Genomic DNA, 25217 nt, shown 5'->3' with positions numbered 1-25217 from the left:
AAAGCCACAATTAGATCTCCCCGGAGCCGCCTTTTCTCCAGGCTGAACAACCCCAACTCTCTCAGCCTGTCCTCATGGGAGAGGTGCTCCAGCCCTCGGATCAACTTCGTGGCCCTCCTCTGGACTCTCTCCAACAGCTCCATGTCTCTCCTGTACTGGGGCCCCCAGAGCTGGATTCAGTACTCCAGGTGGGGTATCGCAAGAGCTGAGTAGAGGGGCAGGATCACCTCCCTCGACCTGCTGGTCACACTTCTTTTGATGCAGCCCAGGACACGGTTGGCTTTCTGGACTGCAGGCGCACACTGACGGCTCATGTTGAGCTTCTCATCAATCAATACCCCCAAGTCCTTCTCCTCAGGGCTGCTTTCAATCCATTCTTTGCCCAGCCTGTAGTCGTGCTTGGGATTGTGCTGACCCACATGCAGGACCTTGCACTTGGCCTTGTTGAACTTCATGTGGTTTGCACAGTCCCACCTCTCCAGCCTGTCCAGGTCCCTCTGGATGGCATCCCTTCCCTCCAGCATGTCGACCCCACCACACAGCTTGGTGTCATCGGCAAACTTGCTGAGGGTGCACTCGATCTCATTGTCCATGTCGCCAACAAAGATGTTGAACAGTGCCGGTCCCAGTACCGACCCCTGAGGAACGCCACTCGTCACCGTTCTCCACTTGGACATTGAGCTGTTGACCACAACTCTTTGAGTGCGACCATCCAGCCAATTCCTTATCCACCGAGTGGTCCATCCATTGAATCCATGTCTCTCCAATTTAGAGACAAGGATGTCATGCAGGACAGTGTCAAATGCTTTGCACAAGTCCAGGTAGATGATGCCTGTCACTCTTCCCTTATCCACCAACACAGTAACCCCATCACAGAAGGCCACCAAGTTTGTCAGGCACGATTTGCCCTCAGTGAAGCCATGTTAGCTGTCACCAATCACCTCCTTATGGTCCATGTGCCTGAGCATAGCTTCCAGGAGGATCTGCTCCATAATCTTGCCAGGCACAGAGGTGAGACTGGCCGGCCTGTAGTTCCCAGGGTTTTCCTTTTTACCCTTCTTAGAAATGGGGGTTATGTTCCCCCTCTTCCAGTTGGCGGGAACTTCGCCACTTCCAACCACATGTTCACAGAAATTCAAGCCATGCAACCATATGGGGGGAGCCCTATCTTGGGGAGCTGTGATTTTTTAAAAAAGAGCTTGCGATGAAACCCCACTGCTGTACTGCATCAGAGATCCTTGGCTCTATAGAGAGGGGGGTTTGCAAAGGAACTGAGGCTAAAAGAGCCTTTTTTGCTTAGTACTGCAATGACCACTCTGGAAAGGCATGCTTACCACTAGTGACATGCCAAGCAGAAGGGTGATAAACTGGGAAGAGCTCAAAAAAGAATGAAAGAATGATCTAAGAACAGGACTACTGCCCTGGAAACAATTCAAGGAATTTGGTTTGTTCAGCTTGTCAAAGAAAAGCTTATTAGGTAGTTGGTCTGTTAACTCCCTGCATTGGGAAAGCAGATCATATAACAAATAGATCTTTAATCTGCCAGACAAATGATGTAACAAGATCAAAGAAGAGTTGGAGCTACATAAATTCAGGCCAGACAAAGTGTGGCTTTTTAATAGCAGATGGGTAATTGAGAACAATTAGTTTTGCCATGTGGTAAATTCCCAACTTCTGGAAATTTTAAAATGCGGAAATCTTAAAGATGTGATTTTTGTCTCTGAGTTTTGATCTTGTGCAGCCATAATTTTTTTTCATTTAAAACAAGATTTAATGTAGAAAAATCTTATGTTCTTTATACCTTATATTCTTCAGGAGTCTGATTTATTCACTCTTCTACCATTTTTAGAGGCTGCTCTCTGCACCGTCTCATGTTGGAGGCTTTAAAGTTAATTTGCAAAATGTCTGTATCCTCTTCCATGGTCTGACAGTCTTTGAAAAACCTCCCTAGTGGAATCAGTGTTAGAAATTTAAGCCATCATACATCTGGTTTATTGAGATAACTAATTGTGGTCAATTAAATGTAATTACACTGAAAATTACAACACTGTAAAATCTATTTTCAAATACCAAATATCTTTTACCACACATACAGGCTCTGGGAGTGTAAAATTGACAGTACCTATTATACTGTCAAGTCTGTTAGTAAATATAACCTAATAAGTATAATGCATTAAGTGAATCATATGAAAGATTAATTTCAGTTGGTGACTTAATTACTGATTGTAATTTTAATTCTGTAATCTTTACCTAATTTTTCCTAGCCTTAACCTTTTAATTAATTTAATTTTAAATCAACTCATAACATCATCTTTTCCTGTAGCATTTTGTTAAGCATGAAATAGTAAAAAGCTCTGTTGATGTGTTTGGGGAAAAAGATGTATTAACAGATTTTATAGAGCCTGGGGATCAAAGGAGCTGCTCAGCCATCCTGTTATGTCTCCAGTGCATTGCAGCCCATTAACTTCCACCCACTTACCTTTCTGTCTAGCCTAGTGAGTTTGATTAGTGCATTTTTATCCACAGGACACTAAATGTTCATGTGCCGTAGAGACTTAACTCTTTGAAAAAGCCAGTCTGACACCTTCCCTTTCTTAGTTTTGTCCCTGGAAACAGCTATATTTAAGTTACTGTGGGAATTCTTTTTTTAGCATTTTCACAACAGAAATCAAGGAAGGATGGGCTAACTCTCTTTGTTATCGATGCCAAGGTGATGGTCTTGTAATGAATATCTGCCAAAAGACTTTCCACCCGTCTACACTGAGACACCCCTTGACTCAGCAGGAGAAGATGATCAACAGATACTGAGGACAGGCAAAACAGCTCTACACTCTCTCTCTTAAACACATAATTTTACACTCTCTTTTGTCAGATTGATTTTTCTAAAATACAGATGTTCTTATGCCCATGTTCTATTACCCAAGCATTATTTGTTTGGGTTTGTATTTCCTGTTCCCACCAAATACTAAGGTTACATTTTCATCCATCATAGCTTGACTTTTCCATAGCAAAAGTCCTGGAATCAAATCTGCTTCTCATGCTCTAGTCTAAGTAACAAAATCTTGTCAGGGTCCTGAGTGCAGTAAAGGGTGGCTTGTCAGTGGCTCTGACTGCCCTCAGCAGCATCACTGCTCAAGGGCAGCGGGACAAGCCCCGGCTGCCGAGGCCGCTGCACCACTGGCTGCATTATCGTGCTTGGCTATCAGCTCCCCACCTCTTGGGGAGCAGCCAGTGATACCTGCAACCCACCCCAACATATATTCTGTTCCCTTGCTAACCCATGTTTAGGTAGATAAATAGCAAAGTAAAGTCTGGATAAAACACAAGTCAACATTACTTAGCCATAGTGTATTTACTTATACCAGATACTTAATTATTTTTCCATATTAACTTGTATTTTAAAGGACTTGGTTTTCTTCTGCTTGCTTTACTTTTCATTGCTAAAACATATGGACGACAAATCAGATTTCCTAATCTGAGTGCTTTGAGTTCTGAGACATAACAGTAGCAAGGCTGAAGATCTGGCCTTGATTTAACTCTTTGCATTAGGACTTCAGGGATTAGGTTCACTAATATGGGTAGATTCACAAAGGATAGGAATTTTGTAAAATCCTTTTACCTGACAGTAATGCAGATTTATATGGCACCTTTTTTCCAGAGGAATTCCAGAGCCTCCATGCAAGGGAAGACTAAATTAATTGATTTGTTTAGCCTCCATAGCACTCTGTAAGTATATCAGGGCTGATAAATGCCAAGGAGGCATTAGAGTTCTTTCAGGCCAGTGCAGATACATATATTAGTTTAAGGGAGAGTTTGGTATGCTATGTTTTTGCTCTGGTTGCCTGCCAGAAAAAGGGTCTGGATCCAGTGACCTGAGGTCTTTCCATTTCCTCTGTTTCTCAGATGCAACTGTGGTTGTGAAATCAGCCACACAGATAAGGAATGCCACTGACTCCATAAGTTTTATTTATTGCCAGTGCGTAGTTTACTGTGGTTAATCAGCTCAGTACTATTAAAGGTTAAAAGTTTTAAAATCCTTGGTAAGAAAATAGAGCTATTGTTAATCTTTCGTGACTATAGGAATGCAGCCTCTGTAGTGAAGTGTTGCTGTTGAAAAACTCTATGATCATACAAATAATTTGTACAGAGATCCGTTAAGATTTTTTAAAGTTAACTGTGGCAGACTTGGACATGAATGAGTGATCTACATTTTCCAGTTAAATTCAGAGTCTTTCAAGCTAGGGAGGCACGTTAATGGTGAATCCCTGTGTGGAGTCTGTAATTTGGCAAGCAGTTCCCTGGGAATGAAAGGGGGATTTTGTGTGTTGAGGGGGTTGCTATAGAAAACATCCTTGTTTCTGTCCTGCGATGTGGAAGGTGCTGCAGGAATTCTTAATGAGCATGTTGCTGTGGGTCTGAGAACTAGTGAATATACCAGCTTGAAATAAATTTTTATGTCTTTCAGCTGTAATGCTTAAGTACCCTCAAACATGCTGCTCCAGTCAGTTTGTTTGGGTTAGATTACCTTATATTGTGATAATAGTTTTGTGTCTGTGCGCTAAGATGAAATTATGTGTTTCCTCTAACTCAGATGGGGAAAAGATAAATCACTGTATATGAGGTCTGCAGAGCTCATGATCAGACCTTCTGTACAGACATGATTAGCAGTGGCATGGTTGTTAACACCACACCGGCCAGATGGGCTAGTTACGAACCCAACTTCCACTTTCGTTGTTTTATTTCTGAACTTAATTACTCCCACACCAAAATGCTGGGCACTGTAGAAGAACCTATGCAGAGAATGTGAGTTATACAGCACTGCTGAATTAGTGTGAGCAGTCTGCATGTCAGTTAAACCCTGGAGTCACATTATAGTGCAGTAAATTATCAACACGAACACATGGCATAAAGCATGCAAAACTTCCTCTATGTAATTTCTCTCTGTGACTTGATCTACCCCTTGCTACACAGCATGCCATAGCCACCCTTAAAGGCAAGGCCATGTGTGTAAATATTTTTTTATTACAAACCACTATAGGAATAATCTCTCTCTATTTGTATGTAGTAACTTAACAAGTATGTTAACTACTAGTTGTTTCTTTTGATAGATGCCCTTAAAGTAAAATAAGCTAATAACTAAAGTGATCTGTGGGACAGAATTGATGGAGAGAGGGAGTGATGGAATATGTATGTCTTTGTCTATGATAAAAATAATTTGTTTTAAATTGTTTTGAATACAACATAAGGATTTATGATGTCTTCAGCAGAAAGTTATTTGACATACGAAAGTGAGAAAACAGGAAGAGCTAGAAATCGAAAAGTTAATGCTGATAGGCATTGGGAGTTCATGTTTCAGGGAATAGGGAAAATTTCTTTGGTAGTTAGGAAATTTTTCCCTGAGGGTGGTATGGTATTGCCAAGTCTGATCATCCAGAGATCACAAAGCAGGCTCTCAAAATCACGAGATTATTACAAATGATAAGACTTCTTTTTATTTGCCTCCTATGCTTTCAAGGTGGAATCTGTTTGGTGTTTTAAAACTTTCTTTTATTGCTGTGAGGGCTAGCAATGTGTAGTTCTGAAACAAAGCAGAAGCAGAACTTGTGTTTAAATAATGAAGCTGGGCTTGGAAGAAACACTCCTGCTGTTGCAACACTCCTGATAAACTTGCAGGAATGGGCAGCCTTGTTGTGGCTCCTGTCTATTAGGATGTCTTGTGCAGCTCTCTAAGCAGTGTCCGTTCATGAAGGTAGCGGCAGTGGTTCCCAAGTGGACTTGTATGATCTGAGAAGGATCCCAGTGAGTTTATGGCTGTACAGATCTGATGACTTGCAACTTTTGCCATTTCACGTGTCTTGTGAGACTGGCTCACAGCTGTACTCTGGTCCCTGGAATACAATAGGAAATCGTTGGTAAATCATGGGTCTGGTCCAGCTTTGCTAGTTTGATGCTCCTTGCTGCTTATTTGCTTCCTTTAACGCATTTCAGTTTATCTATATTGATTAGATTGCTATTCTGGCTGAACTATTTATGATTTTTTTGTTAATGTAATTTTCCAAATTTGGATTCCCACTGAGAAAAATTAATTAAGTTTTGCAAAGGAAAGTTGGAACTACATTTTCAGATTTGCAAAAGGGCTTTCAAGATTTCCAGCCAAACCCCAAGCCCCACTGGGATCTCCCTTACTTTAAAAGCATCAGAGCTTAGCTTCTTCCTCTATGCCTCTTGTAGTGCAGGGTGTCTGACAGCCTCTAATCCTTCCAGACTTCACAGCATGCTCTGAAAATTGCAATTTCCTTTTCTTCTTTGAAACAAATTCTTATCATTTCTTGCATATGGCATTACAGCTGACAGTATGTAGTCCCAGGCTGAATACTAAGACTGTAATGCTGTTTCTTGAATTGTGCTACAGTATATAAATGACTTCAACTGGACTCTCAAGGAAATTTCAATTAATTTACAAATGACAATCAGTTGGGACCATGTTCTATGTTAACCACCAGCTGATTCACATTTTAACAAGCTATTGTTTTCCCAATTTGAATTATATTATTTCTTGAATCATCAGTTTTCTAAGCTTCACTGGGTGCCATTTGCACTATTAATCATGCATTTTTTTTCTTTTACTTAACACAGGTATTTACATAACTGCACAATTATTTAAGAGAAAGGAGGGAATGTGACTTGCAGCTGAATTGAAAAAAGAAATTGTTGTTAGTTTGGGCAAACAGCTACAGAGCAGGAATTCTGAAAAAAACATGTAATGACTGAGATAACTGGGCAATGAAAGATTACTGTCAGTTAGGATGATTAACACACCTTACTGGAATTTTCTGTGTTGGGTAAGAGAGGGCAATCAAGCAATATCTAAAATGCCACTACGCTGTATTCTGGTTTCATGCCTACGCTTACCAGCATGTCTGGCTATGGAATTGTATCTAATTTCTGTTCACATAAACAAGATCAGAATCAGCCCACTGTTTTCATTTGGAAGGTATTTGGTTTCTGCTTTCTGCATTACAATGTAAGGTTTTTTCTTGTTTGTTGGAAGAAACTGTAGATTAGCATATCGGTTTGATTTTAATCTTTGGCTATTGCAGTGTTGGTTTAGAATCATAGAATCGTTTAAGCTGAAAAAGACCTTTAAGATCATCAACTGCAACCATTAACCTAGCACTGCCAAGTCCACCACTACCCACATCCCTAAGCACCACATCTACACGTCTTTTAAATACCTCCAGGGATGGTGACTGCACCACTTCCCTGGGCAGCCTGTTCCAGTGCTTGACAACCCTTTCAGTGAAGAAGTTTTTCCCAAAACCCAATCTAAACCTCACCTGGCACAACTTGAGGCCATTTCCTCTTGTCCTGTCGCTTGTTCCTTGGGAGAAGAGGCCAGCCCCCACCTGGCTACACCCTCCTTTCAGGTAGATGCAGAGAGCGAGGTCTCCCCTCAGGCTCCTTTTCTCCAGGCTAAACAACCCCAGTTCCCTCAGCTGCTCCTCATCAGACTTGTGCTCCAGACCCTTCACCACTTTGTGGCCATTCTCTGGACATGCTCCAGCACCTCAATGTCTTTCTTGTAGTGAGGGGCCCAAAACTGAACACAAGACTTGAGGTGAGGCCTCACCAGCGCAGGGTACAGGGGGACGAGCACTTCCCTGGTCCTGCTGGCCGCACTATGTCTGATACAAGCCAGGATGCTGTTGGCCTTCTTGGCCACCTGTACACACTGCTGGCTCATGTTCAGCTGGCTGTTGACCAGCACCCCCAGGTCCTTTTCCACCAGGCAGCTTTCCAGCCACTCTTCCCCAAGCCTGTAGTGTTGCATGGGGTGGTCATGACCCCAGTGCAGGACCCAGCCCTGAGCCTTGTTGAACTTCATGCAGTTGACCTTGGCCCATCGATCCAGCCTGTCCAGATCCCTCTGTAGAGCCTTCCTACCCTCCAGCAGATCAACGCTCCTGCCCAATTTGGTGTCATCTGCCAACTTGCTGAGGGTGCACTCAATCCTCTCTTTTTATACAAAAGTCGAAGTATAAAGTTAAAGAATGATATAAAATCAGGCTGGAGTGGGCCTCCAGGAATCATTTCTCTATATTAGGTCAAGCTTAATTCTGCCTAACGTCTTCTGTCTGACAAATGTGTGACACTTTTAAGATCAGTTTCTTAAAGCTGAAGAGGATGGGGGCTCTTATCTCCTCTTAAGCAGCTTGTCCCAGCATCGTCAGACTCACTTGCCAGACTGAGCCCAGATAGCTCAGTCAGCAGAGCATGGGACCCTTAATCCCAGGATCGTGGGTTCGAGCCCCACTTTGAGTGCCACTATTAATCAATTCTGGGAGATATTGTCTAAGGTACGGGCATGATAGCAATGCCACATACAAATACCAGCTTATGGACAGCAGTCAGGGAGTCTGGGTTGGTGTGATATTGCCCTTGTGCACTGTTATTGGCACCGGCTGTTCTTCAACCCTGAGCAAACCCCCCAACAGAAGGGTCCCCTCAGTACAGTTAGCTGTTGGGATCCCCCTGTCACTACAGAAGTACAGATGGGTTCACCCATCAGAAGTACAGATGGGTTCTGCCCTATCATGGCTTGATGGCATCAGGGTACACTGTGCACCGGTGTCCACTAGAGCCTTATACTCCTTTGGGTCTGATGTGCCAGGTCATGGGATCCACACAGTCCAGTAAACCCGGTTGTCCCTCTCCCCAACCCCAGCTGCAGGCACTGTTGCTACTGCAACCCCAGCAACTGGCACTCACTTGCTGGAGAAAAACCTTGCAAGACTGCACCTGACACCCCTTGCCACAACATTTGTAGCATCTCCAAACCTGAAATTCAGAAGTAAAGAAACAGAGCTTGTACTGGAAACCAGATGAGGGATTTCCCACTTCAGCCAGGTGGGCAAGTGAGGACACATCCTTCCTGGAGGAGAGTCTCCTTTCCTGTAGCTGTGCTGCTTTATGGCAGCAGGGACCTTTTAATTCCTTGTGCGGATGTGCATGTAGAGGGCCTTGAAGCTCATCACAGACTATGCCCTACTGATGTCCCTCCCTTTGAAGAGAGATTCCTGCAGGGGAACACCTCCCCAGAACAGGGTTCTGTTGCATGAAAACATCCACAGAGAAACATGCATGGATTAATGCCAGTTATTTATTTTGCTCCTTGTTGGGAGATTTTCAAAGGATACTCAGTACCAAGGAAGCAGGGCTCGTTCCTACCCTGAGCCTCATCCCCTATTTCAATCAGCAAAGAGAGGGCTAAGAGAATACACAAAGGCTCTGAGGATGGTCCTGCACTTTTGTGTACTGTGTAGAGATGGAGCAGAGCAAAACACCCAATGTATCCCTTGGAAACTATGTCAGCTCCTGTCAATCAGCTGTTTACAGACTGAATCTGTGAGAATGCTGGCTTTGTACAGCCAGAGTTGCTGGTGAAGGCATTGGTGTGGTACCACATGTGTTAATGTTGGCTGGCATCACCTCTGTACTATAAATGTCCCTATTGGATAGTGGCACAGCATTAATTCTTGCATGTTTTCACGCTAATTTTACTTGCTTTTTCTAATCAAATATTTACAAACAATCCCGCAGTGCTCTCTGCCATCATGAGGTGGCTCTCTGAAGGAAACCATTAATTTTCTGCTGTCAGCATTGGCTGATTAGATAATTTGTGGAGGAAAAACTGATATGAAAGCATAGAAATGAAAACAGCAATACTCCTGCCAAGCATTGTAGCCTGTTGCTACATGTTGCTTTTATTCATCATCTGGTTTTGTTCATTTGTCTGAAACGATGCTAAGGAGTGAATCTTATCAAAGAACTACACAGACTGCAAAGCAGTGCTCAGGAGCACAGGAGCTTGCCTTCCTTGCTGTCTTCTCTCTATATCTCTGCTCCTAACACCAGAGGTCAGCTTTCTACTGTTCATTTGAAGCCCTTTCTGCTCCAGCTATGGCATCTAGCTGTTAAGAAACATAAAGAAACCAAGGAGAAGATCCAACCCTCCTCCAGGACAAACATGGCTTACAGGAAGGGTTAAAGCAGAAATACTTCTGGGCTGGATGACCTGTCTGCAGTTTTCCCAGCAGAGGTAGTTTCTAGTTGCCCTTGCCTTCCAGCCTGGTGCTGCAGTTATCCTTTTGTTGTTTAGACTGATTTCAGAGGCAATGGATGTCAGGGCTCCTCCATGGTGACCTAGGATTGCCTGCCTGGTTTAGTTACTTACCAGAGCTCCTTTCTGCCTTGACTGTCTGTGTCTTCCCAGATCAGATCAGGCAATGCTGCTTCTATTCTTACTGATGAAAAAGTCAAGCCAAGGGACCCACAGAAGACAGCATGTATCCAGAGCTGCATTCATCTCAGATCCCGTAGGGCAGTCCTAGAAACAGAAGTCTCTATTCCACTGATTCCTGTAGAGGGGCAGTGAATCTAAAGGCTTTTTTTCCAGAGAGGTTATTTAACCTGGAGCGCTGCTTCTCCAGACTTGTGCAATCACACCATGATCATGTTTTGGAGAGTCCTAACCATCCCCTGCTCCTGCAAAGACCAGGAAGCTTGCTAAGTAAGTCAGCTGTCTGCTCGCTAGTGTCCAGTCAGAGATCTGGGTCACTGGGCAGCTTTAAATTCCTAGTCCTCCTTAGATTTCATTTAAGAACTGCTAATTATATAGATCGAGTGTTACATGCATGCAATATCACCATTGGTACCCAAAGACTACAGTGCTATTTAAAATGATTGGTTTTTCAGCCAGATCAGCAAGGACAGGGTTATTGGGGTTAGAACACAGAGGAAGAAGAAAAAACAGCAGAGAGAAAGGGAGCTCAGCATTTTTAGCAGCAGCCTGTCGTTAGATTTTTTTTTGTGTCAGTCATGAAACTGGAATTGAAAATATTCTCCTATCTTGATGTACACTCTGAGAAAGAAAACTTGTAGCTAAATCTGGAAGAGCAGTTGCAGAAGTGCGTCTTAGGAGGTCTGACATGGGATGCTGTATGCATTCACGTACTAGAGAGTAGCAGGAACGAGGAGGTGCTACATCTGTGTATGATGCTGGTGAGACCTTTACTGGAATGTTGTATCCAGCTATTAACGGTTCAGTCTTCAAAATGGATGTTAAAATTGAAAACGGTTCAGAGATGAGCCACAGTATGACTTATGTTTGGAAACTTTGCTTTACAGTGAAAAACAGCTCAACTTACCTTATTAAGGAAAAGTTTAAATAGTGATTTGATTACTGTCCATTAGTTAGGGAAAGGAAGGAGATATCTTACAGAACTCTTTCATCTTACTTTTTCATCTAGGACAGAATCTAGCAACTGGAAGTAGAATTCAGAGAACTCAGAAAGCTGGAAATAAATTGAATTTTTAATGGTGGAAGTAATTAAGCATAGGAACAAATACAGGATTTATTCATCACAACGATCTCCTTTGTCCTTAGAATTTATAAATCTATGTTGGGCTCATTCCATCATTAATTCTAGCAATATGTAAGTTACTTCATAAGCTCCTGAAGTGAGATAGCTTATCATTATTCCTAGGGCAAAATGGTACAAAGAAATTGTATAAGGCCTCATTAAAGACTTTTTCTTCAAAGACTTTTCTCTTCTGTCTTTTGTTCTGGAGATGAGTGAGCATCAATTTTCAACAGTGGATCAGTACAAACCTGAAGGAAATCTATCTAATTTGATGTTTTCATTAGAGTTGAAACTTGTGAGATGTCAAAACTCTTCTTAGCTTACGTTTGGTTTTTTGCTGCTGCAAAACAAAACGACATATTTTTCAGTATAACATTTTTCTCTGCTGATCCCCACTTAGGGAACTCAATCACAGTTTTCAATTCTCCATTTCATGCTTGGTAATATTTGCTAGGCTGCCAACCTGTCAGAATATACGCAGGAATATCTGGACGTTAACCTCCACTGACTTATATTATAGGCCACTTCAGGTTAAGATTCTATCAGCAATATGTTAAAAATTCTGACATTGAAGAATAAGTGTAGACCAAACTTTCAGTGTTTAGAAACTTGTAACACCAACACAATGTAAAAAACCTCTGCATGTTCTGTGGTGGGGATCGGGGGTTTGTTTTGGTTTTGGTTTTTAAATTATTTTGAATGCTGCATATTTTGTTGTCAAAGGTATCCCTTTGCTGTAATATATGTAAGAGAGGATAAAAGTGAGTTTTAGGATATTGTGGGATGAAGTCAACTAGGGAAAGCACGAAAAAATAACCAGGGATCCTTAAATCTTTGTATCAGTGAGGAATCTAAGCAGTGAATCATGTAACTTACTTTGAGCTGTGTCTTCAGCAGCTCCTCTACACTTCTTTTTTCCTGGCTATAAGATCAAGAGAATACAACTTTCCTGTATGAAGAACTTGAGGCTTACTCTGTGTGTAGGACTGGGTAATCTAGGCATCCTTAATTTTTCAACGTTATCACACTGGATTTAGATCATTACTAAATTTTAGCAAGTGACTGCTGTTGGAAAGAGTCTCGCCTGCCATAAAGGAAAGGCAGCAGGTATTGCTCCAAGAGCTATTGCTAACTTGTTCAGCCCTGAGTTATTCTCATCAGATTCTTCCAGGTATAAGAGAGCTGACTGGGACTCACTGGCATTCTCCAGCTGCTGGTGCCTGATGAAATGTTTTCCAGCACTATGTAAGAGATCTTCTTAGAGGGACAGTTGTATCAGCTTTTTTATTGTTCTTAAAATAAAAAAATGAGTTCTTAAAAGAGAAGCCAGAACAGTAGATTCTCAAGATGCTGATACTGTGGATGCCACATTGTGGATGCCAAGGATTTTGAACTTTGGAGATGTTGTTTTCAGCCTTCCTTGGCACCTTGGTGCTGTATGACTGTATCTTTGTGTCCAAACTGTAAGACTGTGCTCAGATGAACAGGATCACCCGAGAAAAACAGTGAAAGATTTTTTTTCCTGGATTGTAACATGGTAGGTATTGGCTCTCTGAAGTGTCTGAGTGTTTTGCTGCGTTCACTTTCCCAGGCAGTTTAGCTTTGTCTTGCCCAGGGCCAGATGCAATCCCTTCATGTACAGGGGAGGTGCCCAGGTGCACTATCTTCCCCATCTTGTCTCACACAGGATAGGAGAGTGATCCCTGGAGCAGCACATACTTTCTAGATGCTACGCAGTCCCAGGCTGCTTCTGCTGCAGAGATGCTGAAGGGAAGCCAGAGTGCCGGCACAGCCTGGCTGGTGGGGACAGGAGGTAATGGGGAGCTAAACTCCCCTTTAAATCCCACAGTGAATCTGTGGCATTGACCAGACTTGTAGTTGAGTCTGGTTTACATAGTGGTTGGCTTCCCAGAGCTGGGAGTCTACAAAGTTGGTTGTCACTAGAGAAGGGTGGAAATTTCTTCTTATGTATATAGATACCTGATGGGAGGAAACAACAAAAAGAGAGCTGGACCCTTCTCAGTGGTATCAAGTGAAAGGACAAAAGACAATGGACATGAACCAAGATTGTGAGCTGGCTTTATTTAAGACTAACAAATATAAAAGTTACTTTGTTCATTCAGGTTTTTTTTTTTAGAAAACTAATAGTTTTTGTCTGAAATCTACTTTTAGTAGCTCTTAAAACCCACTTATACTAACCACCAATCATACAGTTCACATATCTGCTTGAGATGCACAGTATTTCGTGTACTAAAAATAGAAGCAAGCAAAAAAAGACCAAATTACTGTGAGAAGAACTGAATATGTGGTGTATATTCCAGCCTTATACAAAGAGGAATGCTGAAAGATACTGTCCAGGTTTAATGATTGGTAGCTGGCTGCACAGGGGAATGGGATGACGACCATTAGGGACCTGGGAGATGCTTAACCACAAATTAATAGGGGCCTAGGCAGTATTCTAGAAAAAATATCACTATTTTAATGCCCTGTTTTTATAAACTTCCTTAAGCGTTTGATGCTAACTACTGCTGAAAATGGAATAGGGGCAGGTGTCTGAACTGTAAATGGCTGCTCTTAATATACATTGTTTCTTGAAGTACATGCCTGTGCAAAATTGACTGCAGGTTGGCCTGCGTGTATAACTCTACTGCTTCTTCGCTCCTCAATCAAATCTGGGTCTTCTGCCAAATGTCTTCAGAAAAGTCCTCAGTGCTGCAGTATCATTTCTAATTGCCTCCTCCATGGTCTGGGCTGTACGTGTCCATCTCATCAGGCATCTGTCTGCTTTCAAGAGGCCACAGCACTATCATAAAACTCTAACGTTCCTGTCCTTCAATTATGCAATACATAAGCATCTCCTGCAGTGTGTGCACTCCCCTCAGAGCTTTTAAGGTCAGCAATACTGAGATGCTGGCAGCCTCACTTGTTTGCAGTAACAGCAGGCTGGTGTGATAATCCAAAGGCAGCCCATTTGTAGATGGCCATTTGTTGCATGATCCTGGGGATTTCGGAATGGCATGTGCCTCCTGGAAGCCCCCCACTTGGCCACTTGATGGCACTCTTAAATATTCAGTTGGTTGCAAATACTGTGAAGTATGCCAGTTTTTAAGAACAGGGATGGAGGAAATAGAGCCCATGTATTAAATAGTGAAACACTATCAAGATTGCAGGTTAAGCTGACCAAAACAAGAATGGCAGGAGCAAGAGTTCACCTGCTTGTGCTCACTGCTGCCAGATGTGTAACGGGAGGATTAGCACTTGTCCAGCTTCCCAGCTCCAGCGTGCTCCACAGAGACAAGTGCTTCCTCCTGGGAGTTGGAGCCAGGCAGTGGCCTCCACTCCCTGGTTTCTGAGGTGCTATGGGAGCGAGTTATGCGAGATTGTTAGTCTGCCTAGCTGAGGGTCAAACATAAATGCATTCCTGAAAATAACAGAAGTGTTGGCTTTGATATTACTGATATATGGAACTTTTGTAGCCCCTGTCAGTCACCCTTTTCCTCCTTCATCTGTGATGTGTATCCTCAGAAGTGCTGTGAGAAGTACCAAGAAGAAAGGACTAAGACCATGTTAGCTGGTCTTGGCACAGCAGGGTCTGGAATACAAATCTCCCTGTTGCTAGTCTTGTACCTTTATCATACAAAATAAAGATATGGACTCTCTCTCCCTTTTATGTGAGTATCTTCAGAGTGTAAGTTAGTATTCATAACATGCAGGCACTTGCACAATTACTATTTGCACTGTAAAACCAAGCCCTTATGACTATCTTATTTAAAGAAGAAAATTTAAAAAAGAATTGTAGTGCCTGCTAGACCCCTGTCTGATCATACTGAGAAAACTCTGGTTTTACCTACAGCATTGCAAACTCAGCCTAGTCACATATTCCTTCTCTTTTTGCAGTGCTCACCTGCTTGCCTTTATGTGAACCAGGGGAGAGCTGAGCTGCAAGCCAGATCATCCTGCTGTTTTCAGGAAGGCGCTGCATCTTTTCATCCCATTCTCCCCTGGTCTTGTCTGCCTCTGAGCCTTTGCTTTCACTTGCAGTGACAAACAGTGCATTGTTCCAGGCATTTCCTAAATCTCTCAGTTTTGTTGGCCCAGTTGACTGCTGTCTCTCTTGTATTACTTTGCCAGACTGTATTTTAGAGTAAGATGCAAACATACCTGACAGATCATTTTCTTAAAGGCTGTTTGTATCTATCTATCCATGTTTCTGAGGTGTGTATCATCTTGCCTCTGATGTGTGCAGAGTACACAACAGTTACTAGGACTGCGACATGGCCTCAGGGCATGTATAAATTACAGTTTGCCTTGTCACCTGTCAATTTTGTATTTTCTAAAATGTCCAAAAGACTTAGTAATTGTTTTTTTCCTTCTCCTATCCAAACTGAAAGTTCTGTGCTTCCTAAACAGAGCGCCAGCTAATAACATTAACTTAATCAGGAGTACCAGGAATTAGTCCAGCAGCTAGTGAAAGGTGTCAAGCAGAATGTTAAATTTGACATTCTAACATATGAATCACCATAAACCCACATGATCTACAATTTGCCTCCACTGCACTAATGGACTTACTCAGAACTTGCAGCTTTTGCAGTTACAACACTGCTAACTAGAGGGTATGTATTTCCCTGGGGTGGGAAGTGACCATGCTGACTGAGTTCAGCCCAGGACAGGTGATCTCAACAGGGGGTTCAGCTTCCACTGACAAATGTCAGAAAATAAATGCTGGCAGAGTTATTGTCTGAGGCAGTGTCTCAGAGGGGGCTGTTGGGATCTGTGGTGGCCCTGGAGCTAGGCATTGTTTTCATTGGTCCTCTGTATGGATGTATAAACTCACAGCAGATGAAATTTGTGACTGATGAAAAGGCAGGTGGAGTTGTAAATCATGCTGGGAGCAGGGCTGTCTTACGGAGTGATTAATCTTGTGGTAAACTGGAATTGTTCAAACCAAATGCATTTTAATGCAGCCAAATATAACATTATAGCATTCTAAACAAAGAGGAGTGCTGTGTTTTTGAAGGCAGCAACTCAAAAAAAAAAAAAAAAAAAAGGCTTTTGTGGACAAGCAATATATTTGAGTTCCCAGTGTGATAACTTGGCAAGGAGGGTAAACATGATCCTGGAGTGCAAACAGGGAGTGCTGAGTGGCAGCAGAGATATGATTTAAGCATTAGTGAGACTGATACTGGAATATTATGTTTGGTTCTGGAGCCAACATTTTCCAAAGCATGCAGAAAAAACATAGATAGTTCAATAAAGAGCCCCAAGTTGATTCAAGAGTTGGACAAGATGCCTAAAGCTGGAGAGAGGACAATATGCAGTTGAAATTTGGACTGCAAGTGAATTTCGTCTGGCCCTAGCACAAGTCCTTGCCATGTGATGTCCTCCACATATCTGTGGAAAGTTTCTTAATAATCTGCTCTTCTTCACATCTGTTGAGAGGTGGCTTTCTCTCTGCAGCTGTGAAGGCAGTGCCTTTGACTGGTGTGTGCAAAGCTCGTGTTGGCTCCCAGCTTTTTGCTGGGCAGGCCTCTCTATGCAGTGCTGGTGAAAATAAATGGGATTTTTGAGTTCAGGCTGTGAAAGTTATCAAAAGTATGCTGAAAGGTAACTAGTGTTCAATTTTAAAGTATCTTAATGAAGAGAAAGCACCAGATATGAAAGAAGTCCTTCATTCAATCAAGATAAGCATAATAAGAATTAACAGTGGGAAGCCAGATAAGTAAAATAAGGAATTAGGTGCAGCTTTTTAATCACTCATTAAACATTGAAACTAACTGCAAAATGAAACAGTGACTTCTCTGTCTTCTGAGATCTTCAAATGAAGTATGCATAATCTAGCCAAAAACAAGTTATCGGGCTCAAGACAGGATATACCAGGAACATTTGTGAGCTGTGAAACAGAGGCCAGGCTTTCTGGCCTTGAGCTACAAAAACTTCTCAAAACATTTTCTTTTCTTGGAAGGGACTGTTTTGAAAGTTCAGTGTTAGTCTTTTCCCTGCACACAGGGAAACCCTGCCTGTGGTTCACAGCCAGATCTGTAATGATCAGGGCTTGTATCAACACAGCAATATACCCAAGTACTTCTGGGCATTTTAGGGAATAGGAACAAAATGGGCATCAGTGGACCCAGTTTAAATTTCTCAGAGATCCTGGGATGGAGCCTCCTTGAGCAGAGCCCTGCGAAGTCCCAGTTCTGTGCCCTGTTCTTCCAGCTTGCTGTAGTGTCTTTGGCAGTCCCCTCCACTGCCCTTTCTCATTCCCTTGGCTGTAAAAAGGAGTGCTGCAGATACAGGCTTAAAGCACTCTGAAGTGCTATAAAACTTTTAGTTATATTTGTTAGTCCTCAAGAGCCTTTGAAAATATATTCATCACATGCCCAAACTCTCTGAGCTCCTTGGAAAGATTTGTTCTTTCCTGATTTTTCTGAACTGTTGGCATACGGTTAAGCTTGAAGTGCCAGCCATTTCCTTTCTTATAGCACACCCATTCCGCAACCGCAGCAAAGCGTGGAGTTGGCAGAGCTATTTAAATAAGTCAGGAAAGAGTCTTGCTGAAGCAGCGCAAGCTTACCCAGCATGTTTCACAGCAGGTTAGATTAGCCTGTGCTCAATGCCATGCTGCACAGGTTTTGCTCACTGATAGAAAAAAAAAAAAGTATTAAGAATTCATTAATTTGTGACTTGCTCAGTCACCTGTCTGTGCCATGCAGGCTGTAGCACAGGCAAATTCTTAGGCTGTTCTCAGGGTTTTGTAGACCTGGATAATAATAATAATTTGCTTGGAGAGATTTACTGGCCTGCAGATAACCTTTTTTGTCCTCTACATTTTAAATATCTGAAAGGCAAGTAAACAGCTGAGCCATTTCTTTGGGTACCAAAATTTTTATCTTTGAAACCGATCTCTTCTCCCCAGAGGAGATCACATAACCGAGTGTAAATCACAGCCAGCCCCTTCCCTTGGCTTCTTGGAAATCCAAGCCTAAAGGATAGAGCCCCAGTCAGCAAGCTCATCAAAGCATGGGCATATCTAGGAAAGGAGAGTAGATGTGCTTGTGCAGCTGTGATGCTCAGAAACAAGCAGCTGTTCGCAACCATGCTTCTCTATCTTGCTTCCTTTTTAAGATGAGCTCTTGGAGGAGAAAGGACAGATTTTCAGCTGCAGTGGTTCCTTTTCACATGGTGATTTCTTGGTCTGAGGACTTGATTTATAGAAAGCCATCTATCAGGATCTAAGATGTAAGGCTGCAGTGTTTTGGGTTTTAAATCCTCCAAAGAGAAGGTAATTTGCCAGTTTATCACACAAGAAACTGTAGCACTGGCTTCTTGTCTAGAACAAATCTCTACTTTGACCTGTGACCATGGAGGGTCCCCACATTGAGATTTACTATGTGAATGCAGGATTTACTCCAAGTATTGTAGTTTCTAACGTCAGGATACTGTTGTGTTGAGCATACTGGTTCAGCCACTAAGCACTTTGGAGGAAATGGAGGAAAACCATGCCTGTCTCATGGGGGTTTTTTGTCAACCAAAACAGAAAGATGCAAATAAAAAAAGATCTGCCCAACAAACAAAATATTTTGATCTGATATTGAACATTTACTGCTTCTTTTAAATTCAGCTAAGGAAAAATATAAATGAAAAATCTGTTAAAATAGGCACTTAGCAAGCATCAGAACAGAAGATTTAAATGTTTTTCAGATTTTTGTTTTGCATGAACTGTTTGGTGATACCACAATGATATTCTGAGGTACTTGGCTACCACTAAATTGGTATTTTTCTGAAAAGGATTTGGGTTGAATCTGCCCAGCTTTAAATGCAAATGCAGATAAGTATTTTAAACAGTGGTAATAGTTGGTTTCAAACCTATTTCTTATTTTATGTGATGCTTACAGGCTCATTTCTCCAGACTGAGACCAGTAATCATGCTATCTGCATCTTTTGTTAGCAAAATTTGCCTTCCCACATACAGTTGTTATGTCTCAGCATCTGAAATTTAACCTCCACTCAGGTCAACACTGAGGATCCTCATGACATGAAAACTTTTTCTCATTACAGCAAGAGTCCGTTCACTCTCCTCTTCTTGCTGTATCCGTCTGTAACAAAGAAGAACAATGACTGATGGCACTGATTGTCAGAATGACTGTCTAGTATCTCTTGTATCTCCAGCCCTTGTATCTCAGACAAAGAGCTAGCTTGTACTTTGTGGGTATGTATGGGGCAGATACTCTCTGCTCTTCCAGTGCATGCTGGTGCATCCAGCAGAGCAGCTGTCTCAGATCTGAAGCTGCTGCTTTCACCTCCAGCAGTGGTGCAGCCATTGTCAGCTCTTGGGTCTGCACCCTCTGCTTTGCTGTATGCTCTGTGATCTTCTAACATTGTTTTGGTAAGCTACCTGCATCTTGAGAGACTGACTACACAGGATTCGGTGCACACTGCAGCGCTCTGCTAGTTTTTACTGAAAACCACAAAGCTTTCTCTTGAAAAGGCCATACTTCAAAGCTGTGCCACAGACATGATACTGTGGGTATGTGCTGTCCCTGCCATTCTGGAACATTGAATCACTAATGAAATAAGCTCTTTTTTTAATTTATTAAAAAATATGATGTTATGTCACAGTTTAGTACTCTGGGTGAGAGTGCACCCTTCGCTGAAATGGATTTATATGCCTACTCTCAGAAAGTTATTGTTTTAGTGGGCTTTATATACCACCCTTGGGGGTTAATTGTTGATTATTCTCATCACTTTGCCTTTCATCAGAAACAGGCTGTACTTTAGTAATCATATTACCCAGACTTATGTGTAGTATTCACACATCCGTGATTTAAACCATATCTAAGATATTTCATAGCATGAAGGAGACAATGAGTAGGATTCAGCTCTTGGATTAAGATGGGTTTAACACTCAGTAGAGGGCTGGCCATTACTGTCAGTGGAGCCTGGAGAGTAAATCAACAGACCAAATATAGGGAACTTCTTTAAGGTGAGTTTTCTACACTCCGTGAAGTGGATTGATTGATCTCTACTTATATGAGTGAGAGTTTAAACTCTGAGTGCACAGCCAGCCAGCCACATGTAGACCTGCATTTGGGTGTCTTAATCTGCATACTAAACCTTGTGTTCTTAATCTGCAAACTCTGTGACCTTGTTTTTCCGCTGCCAGGCTAACCTCCAGGTAGGCCTGCTGAAGCTGCTGAGTTATTTTACCCAATAGAAGCCTGCTCCGTCATCTCTAATTGAGGAGTGTGGCTGGCCTGTGACACTGCCAGATCAGTGGAGAGAGAAGCACCTTCAAAAAACAATTCAGATCTTTGGTGGCTGAATCACCCTCTGAAGGGGTGTCTCCTCTGCTGTCTGTGCAGGGAGCAGCTGTCTGAGGCCCCTCAACTCAGTGCCAACAGATAGAAAACGAATGTGCACTGCAGACTTTTTGGAAATACACCTGGCTGGTCAGCACACTCCAGGACAAGTAAGAGTGTGAAAGAGGTTGAGTTCAAAGGCTAACCAATTTGACTTCATAGTCCATTCTGCTGTGAGTCACTCCTACTATGTCATCTTCACGGCCTTCCCAAGTGTTTTTCGCTCCTGAGGAGAGGGGGGATTCATCCTTATCATGGCTGGACCTCAACTTAATATACTTAATACCATCTCAATGACATTACTTGGCTAAGAACTTCTACACCTAGAGCACAGTTTCTGCAGCTGGGATGGAGTAACACTGGGCACAAGTATAAATTGGGAGAGGAGCAGCTGGAGAGCAGCCCTGCAGAAGGGGATTTGGAGGTGCTGGTCAGCAGCAGGCTCAGTATGAGCCAGCAGTGTGCACTGGCAGCCAAGAGGGCAAGCCCCATCCTGGGGTGGATCAAACACAGCAAAAACAGCCAGTCAAGAGAGGTGATTATCCCACTGTATTCAGCATTAGTGCAGGCTCACCTTGAGCGCTATGTGCAGTGCTGAGTCCCACCATTTAAGAAGGATGACAAGGTCCGTGAAATCATCCAGATGAGGATAACAAAGCTGGTGAGAGGGCTGGAAGGCATATCCTGTGAGGAGCAGCTGAGGGAGGACTCTGGGCTTGTCTAATTTGGAGGAAAGGAGGCTGAGGGGTGACCTCATGGCTCTCTGCATCTTCCTGAGGAGGGGAAGTGGAGAGGGAGGTGCTGAGCTCTTTTCCCTGGGATCCAGTGATAGGACATGTGGGAGTGGCACAAAGCTGTGCCGGGGGAGGTTCAGACTGGACATTAAGAAACATTTCTTTACGGAGCGGGTGGTCAAACACTGGTGCAGGCTCCCTAGAGAGGTGGTCAATGCCCCAAGCCTGTCCGTGTTTCAGAGGCATTTGGACAATGCCCTTAACAACATGCTTTAACTTTTGGTCAGCCCTGAATTGGTCAGGCAGCTGGACTAGATGTTCACTGTAGATCCCTTTCAACTGAAATATTCTACTATTCTATTCTATTTTATTCTAAAGACAATTCTATGCATTCAAAGGACAGGGCAAATGTCTGATGAAGAAAGCAAATTCACTTCATTTTCAACTAGAAGTATAGGAATAAGCTTCCTCCTCTTCCAAAAAACATGTTAAAAATATTAGTTAGGTTTAGACGTATTTAAAGTTATGCCAGTATTGGAATCTTACCTTTCTGCAAAATAAGGAAGCTGTTTCTCCTGCCTTGTCCCAAAGTGCAGACACACCTGTGAAAACAGAATATTTCCACAATCCAACTACAAAGCAGCAGTAATAGTTTTATTGATGTATGAGTTTCTTTACTAGTTCTTTGGATGTTCTCTATGTGGCCCTGATAAATTTGAGGTAAGCATGCTGATTTAGGATCAGCTTGCCTCTAACGAAGGCTCTCTGAAGTTAGTGTTATCACTGGGGTACACATTTACCAAGTCCTTATACTGCAGGCTGGTCAAAATGTTGGGAAAGGTAGGAAGCACTTTTAAAAGATGACTGTTCTGGAAATAGGACATATAGTGCGTACTTGAAGCACAGAAAGCAGTAAATTTGTTTCCTCTATACTGCGTGCCTGAGAGCATTTGACAGTAAGAAATAGCTCTTGGACAGATGGTTAGGATACTCTCAGAGAGAGCATTGTTTTCATAGATTAGGAAAGCTCCTTCTTTGCTTCTGGAGAGCTTATCTACATCAACAGCTTTTCTTCCTCTTTAGAAGAATTTGGAAATTGTTTTTCAGATGAGCAAAAAACCTGAGAATTGCAGAAACAGTCAGAACATGATTAAAAAAAACAAAAAACAAAAACAAAAAAACAAAAACAAACAAAAAAACCACACCACAAAAGAAAGATGGTCCTATTGAGAATAGGGAGAGCTAATTTCAGGCAGTGCACAGGAAAGGTGAAAGTAAATAGAAAAGAAATTGAAAGTTTTGGGAAAAAAAAAAAAAGAGCTTCTGTGCCAAGCAAGCAGGAGATGTTGGACGTAAGCAGAAAGTAAAGCTATAGTGGCTTGTGCATTGTACAGTTATGTGTAATGGCAGTGGATATGATCCTTTACAGATACTTTAATGAAATCCTTTCCTTTGAAACAGCAGTGGAGGCTGTAATATCAAATATTGCCAGTACAGAAATTGAAATGCCTTTTTCCTTGGTTCAGCCTGCATGTCTACAATGCTAATGAAATCCTATCACAAAGAAAAAAGTGTCCACAAGATTCTGTTTTCCTCCACACTTTTTCTCCAAGGCTTCTCAAGTCTCTCTCCTAGAAAAAAATAGCCAAAACAGTAGTTTGTATGCAGAAGCACATTGTCCCCATGTCCTGGGGATGACATATCAATAGAGGAAAGGATGTTCATATGTAGGCACACCGACATGGCCATTTGGTCCTGTGACTGATGTCCTTCTCACATGACTTTGCACTCAGGTGAGTTTTAGGCATAGATGAGTGCTGCCAGATTGTATGTCTCCTTAGTAGAGGATCTTGGAAACTGATTTAACAGCAAAGCTCCTACTTGTTTAGATGACTTCATGAAGCAGGGCCAGGGCATGCTCCTGCTCTACACGATGAAGAACCCCTCCTTCCCAGAGTATGTCTTCAGCAGTGAGAGTGGCATCATGTGCCTGGACTTCCATAATGACCACCCCTACCTCGTGGCAGTGGGTTTCTATGACGGCAATGTGGCCATCTACAACCTGAAGAAGGCAACCTCCCAGCCCAGCTACAAGAGTAGTGCTAAGTCAGGAAAGCACACGGAGCCAGTGTGGCAGGTAAGGGTGCTTTTCCTTTCCTCTAACTGGGCTTTTAATTGGGCTGAGTTTGGGCATAACAAGGAAAAGTGCTGTATGGGGAAAGGTGTTAGCAATTGATTATTAAGTTTTATTTCAAGCTAATTTTTAAATATGCAGAAAGGCAAAGCAATTGCATGAATCCTTGGTCCTCAACAGCAACTAAACATGTGAGCAAAAGTTTGCTCTACACAATTATTTCTCCTTAGTTTTCATGATTATAAAAGACTTCTGTTTGGGGAGGAACTCATGTCCTCTGTATATACCAGCATGCCATGCTATTTATGTTCCAAATACAGAATCACAGGGCAGCAAGTGATGAGCAGTGTATAAAACATGTATTTGTGCCCTAAAAGAGAGCTCTCTTGGGCACAATAAACCCAGGGGCAGCCTCCTGTGGAATTGGCTGCCACTGGGATTCAAGACACACTACCTTGTAGTTGACCTTTAAGTCTTCTGGTGAATTTGGAATTGTAACATGCAGGTAATGCTCTTAAAGTAATGCCACTGGCATCCATCACAAAGAGTCACCATATGGATGATATTTTGAAGGACTGGAGTGAATATGCTGTTTCATCCAGCTAACTTTATAGTTACGTCTACAATGTAATCTGAGTTAAGACTGGAGCACTGGAAGATATATGCACTTCTGATCTCATTTACAGCAGTAAAAGTGTGGCAGCATATATTTCAACATTGTATGAGCCTGTTGAGGTGCAGAGGAGTGTATTTGGTTTGCTAGCCTGGGCTACAGGTGTTACTGCCGTTAACTATTGCTGTCACCTGATTTAGGCTGCCTAATGGAGTCATAGCTCTAGGCACACTGTCAATGTTCCTTGTACTTTGGCACATGCCATGCATGGATTGTCCCCCAGCCATGGCTCCTTGTTATTGCATTTTCCAATAAAAGTCCAAGAAATCAAAGGATCCTGATGGGACTGCAGATGAATGTGTAATATGCCAAGAGCAAGACTGGTGCTTTCTATAAACAGAGAGGTTATGCAAATGTAACATTCAGAGAAGACCTGAATTTTATATTTGTTGCTTGTCTGTCCAAAGCTTTTCCTCTAGCAAACATACTTAGCTCTTCCTATAGGTTAACATGGTACCCCAGCCATGGGGTGTTGTCATAATATAATGTGTCAGTGTGCGCACACACACACACACATGCATGGATACAGAGAACTCCAAACTTCTCCCATTGCCATTTAGGCTTCTGGTAAAAAAGCCTGACAAAATAGTTAAGTCCCACGTGCAGCATTTCATGGCCTTGCTGCAGGAGGTCAACAATTGTTACTGCACACTACAGACACCAGAACTTCAGATTATTTGTGCCCCAGATGATACTGGGAAGGACAAAGGACAAACATATGTTTAAGTGGTGTTTTAGTGGCCACATCTCTACAGACCAGAAGCTGGTATGTTCAGCAGAAGCAGCAGTCTGTGTGGGATTTTTAGAGGCAGGTTTATGTGTATCACTTGTCAACAGTGTGGCTCAGAGGTGAAAAAAATCATTAGGCATTCTAAGGAGATAGCTCTGAAAAGGTGA

The 25217-nt window shown here is 42.4% G+C and overlaps 1 protein-coding gene and 1 non-coding gene across 4 annotated transcripts in view; both read left to right on the top strand.

Annotated features, from left to right (window-relative positions):
* DNAI1 (dynein axonemal intermediate chain 1) overlaps positions 1-25217 on the top strand; it is a 161753-nt gene that overhangs the window by 55782 nt on the left and 80754 nt on the right. For all 3 annotated transcript variants that reach the window (XM_075739584.1, XM_075739582.1, XM_075739585.1), the window contains one exon: positions 23403-23650. In XM_075739584.1, coding sequence (XP_075595699.1) covers positions 23403-23650 — 248 coding nt within the window. The remainder of the gene's footprint in view (positions 1-23402; positions 23651-25217) is intronic.
* On the top strand, positions 8250-8322 carry TRNAK-CUU (transfer RNA lysine (anticodon CUU)). Its single transcript has one exon. It is a non-coding gene; the product is annotated as a tRNA-Lys (tRNA).

Source organism: Balearica regulorum, chromosome Z (assembly GCF_011004875.1).
Source record: "Balearica regulorum gibbericeps isolate bBalReg1 chromosome Z, bBalReg1.pri, whole genome shotgun sequence".
Classification (NCBI taxonomy): domain Eukaryota; kingdom Metazoa; phylum Chordata; class Aves; order Gruiformes; family Gruidae; genus Balearica; species Balearica regulorum.
This window is presented reverse-complemented; position numbering and strand designations above follow the sequence as displayed.